Source organism: Cryptomeria japonica, chromosome 3 (genome assembly GCF_030272615.1).
Source record: "Cryptomeria japonica chromosome 3, Sugi_1.0, whole genome shotgun sequence".
NCBI lineage: Eukaryota > Viridiplantae > Streptophyta > Pinopsida > Cupressales > Cupressaceae > Cryptomeria > Cryptomeria japonica.
Window position 1 is genome coordinate 34,638,291 of NC_081407.1, and position 1,854 is coordinate 34,640,144.

At 41.9% G+C, this 1,854-nt stretch overlaps 1 protein-coding gene across 1 annotated transcript; it reads left to right on the forward strand.

Annotated features, from left to right (window-relative positions):
• Positions 1 to 260: 260 nt before the first annotated feature.
• On the forward strand, positions 261 to 1,292 carry LOC131046737 (chalcone synthase 7-like). The gene has a single exon (XM_059218037.1). It carries the CDS (start codon positions 265 to 267, stop codon positions 988 to 990), a length of 726 nt encoding a protein of 241 aa, XP_059074020.1. The 5' UTR covers positions 261 to 264; the 3' UTR covers positions 991 to 1,292.
• Positions 1,293 to 1,854: the final 562 nt, after the last annotated feature.

Below are 1,854 nucleotides of genomic sequence, written 5' to 3' on the forward strand. Positions count from 1 at the left end.
AATCCAAGTCTTAGAAAATGCTTGAAGGAGTTAAAAGTCAACACCTGATCTTTGATCTGTTGATCAAGAAGCTCATGTAATCTCTTGAATCAATAGAATAGTTTATTTGTGTTCCAATTTTATATTTCTTCCAATTAAAAGAAGAACCCTAATCTTTAGAGTATGTGCAACACCACATGTGGTGTTCATATATAATATTTATACTACTGTACATATCTATGTTTTAATGGTTATGGTGACGTTTATGTTGCAGGCGACAAGTCCATGATAAAGAAGAAACACATGTACCTGACGGAGGAGATATTGAAGGAGAACCCCAATTTGTGCGCCTACATGGCGCCCTCGTTGGATTCTAGACAAGTCATGGCGGTGATGGAGGTGCCTAGATTGGGTAAAGAGGCTACCAAGGCCATTGAAGAGTGGGGTCAGCCCAAATTCAAGATCACCCACCTGATCTTCTGCACCACTAGCGGAGTAGATATGCCAGGCACCGACTATCAGCTCACTAATCTCCTTGGCCTCTGCCCTTCGGTGAAGAGAGTGATGATGTATCAGCAGGGCTGCTTTGCTGGAGGAACAGTTTTGAGAGTGGCCAAAGATCTCGCTGAAAATAACCGTGGAGCTCGAGCTTTGATCGTTTGCAGCGAGATCACGGCCATGACTTTCTGCGGGCCCGATGACACCCATCTTGACAGTCTGGTTGGGCAGGCGCTCTTCAGCGATGGGGCAGCAGCAGTGATTGTAGGAGCTGATCCCATCGTGGGAATAGAAAAGCCCTGTTTCCAACTCCTCTGGACTGCTCAGACCATTCTTCCCGATAGCGAGGGCGCCATCGATGGCCACCTCAGAGAGGTCGGTATGACATTCCAATTATTGAAAGACGTGCCGGGTCTGATCTCGAAGAACATCGAGAAGGCTCTGGTGGAAGCTTTCGGGCAATTCGACATCGAGGATTGGAATGAGGTCTTCTGGATTGCACATCCGGGATGACCTGCAATTCTGACCAGGTGGAGTCAGAATTACAAATTGGGTCCTGAAAAATTAAGGGCGACTAGACATGTATTGAGTGAGTATGGGAATATGCCGAGCGCCTGCGTGCTGTTCATCTTGGATGAGATGAGGAAGTCGTCTGCAGAAAATCGATGCCCGACCACCGGAGAAGGTCTGGACATGGGAGTGCTCTTTGGATTTGGATCCGGACTCACTGTTGAGACCGTGGTTCTCAAGAGCGTTCCTCTCATGTCATAAATAAATCTCTTTTCTCAACGACACATTATACAAATGGTAGAAAATTTGTATTCTTATATTATTTATGAATAAGGTATGGATCATTTCATATTGGAAATATAGTTAGGTGTCTCTTACATGTTGGGTTATGAGATACTCTCATATATTATAAATATTATAAAGACCTAAAAATTGGTCATTCTATATTTTATTTTTCATTTCCAAATTCATTTGCTTTATCAATATCTTATTTAATTTGGTTATAATTTGGATGGAAAATCATTGTTTATGGTAAAAATGGAAACACCGATATTGAAAGATTGAATAAATTCAACCACAAAACCCTAGCCTAACAACAACAAAGATCCACCATAACATATGAAGATTACCTAAGACAATGCAAATCAATGAAAATCACAAAGATTATACCATCACATGTCCAATAGGGTTTGGATCTCTATTCTTCCTATCTCCATTGATCTTGCTTGGTATAGTTGCTCTCAGATTTTATGTGTGCACAAGAGCTCAACAAAGAACGAAACTGTGGTTGCAAGTAGGCTTGATCGCATATGAAGTGCGAATGATTGAATGCTTGAAGGGAGATTGATAATGAAGGAAACATCTCCT

Coding starts and splice junctions, on each gene's coding strand:
- LOC131046737 (XM_059218037.1), top strand. CDS start 265: ATGATAAAGAAGAAACACATGTACCTGACGGAGGAGATATTGAAGGAG.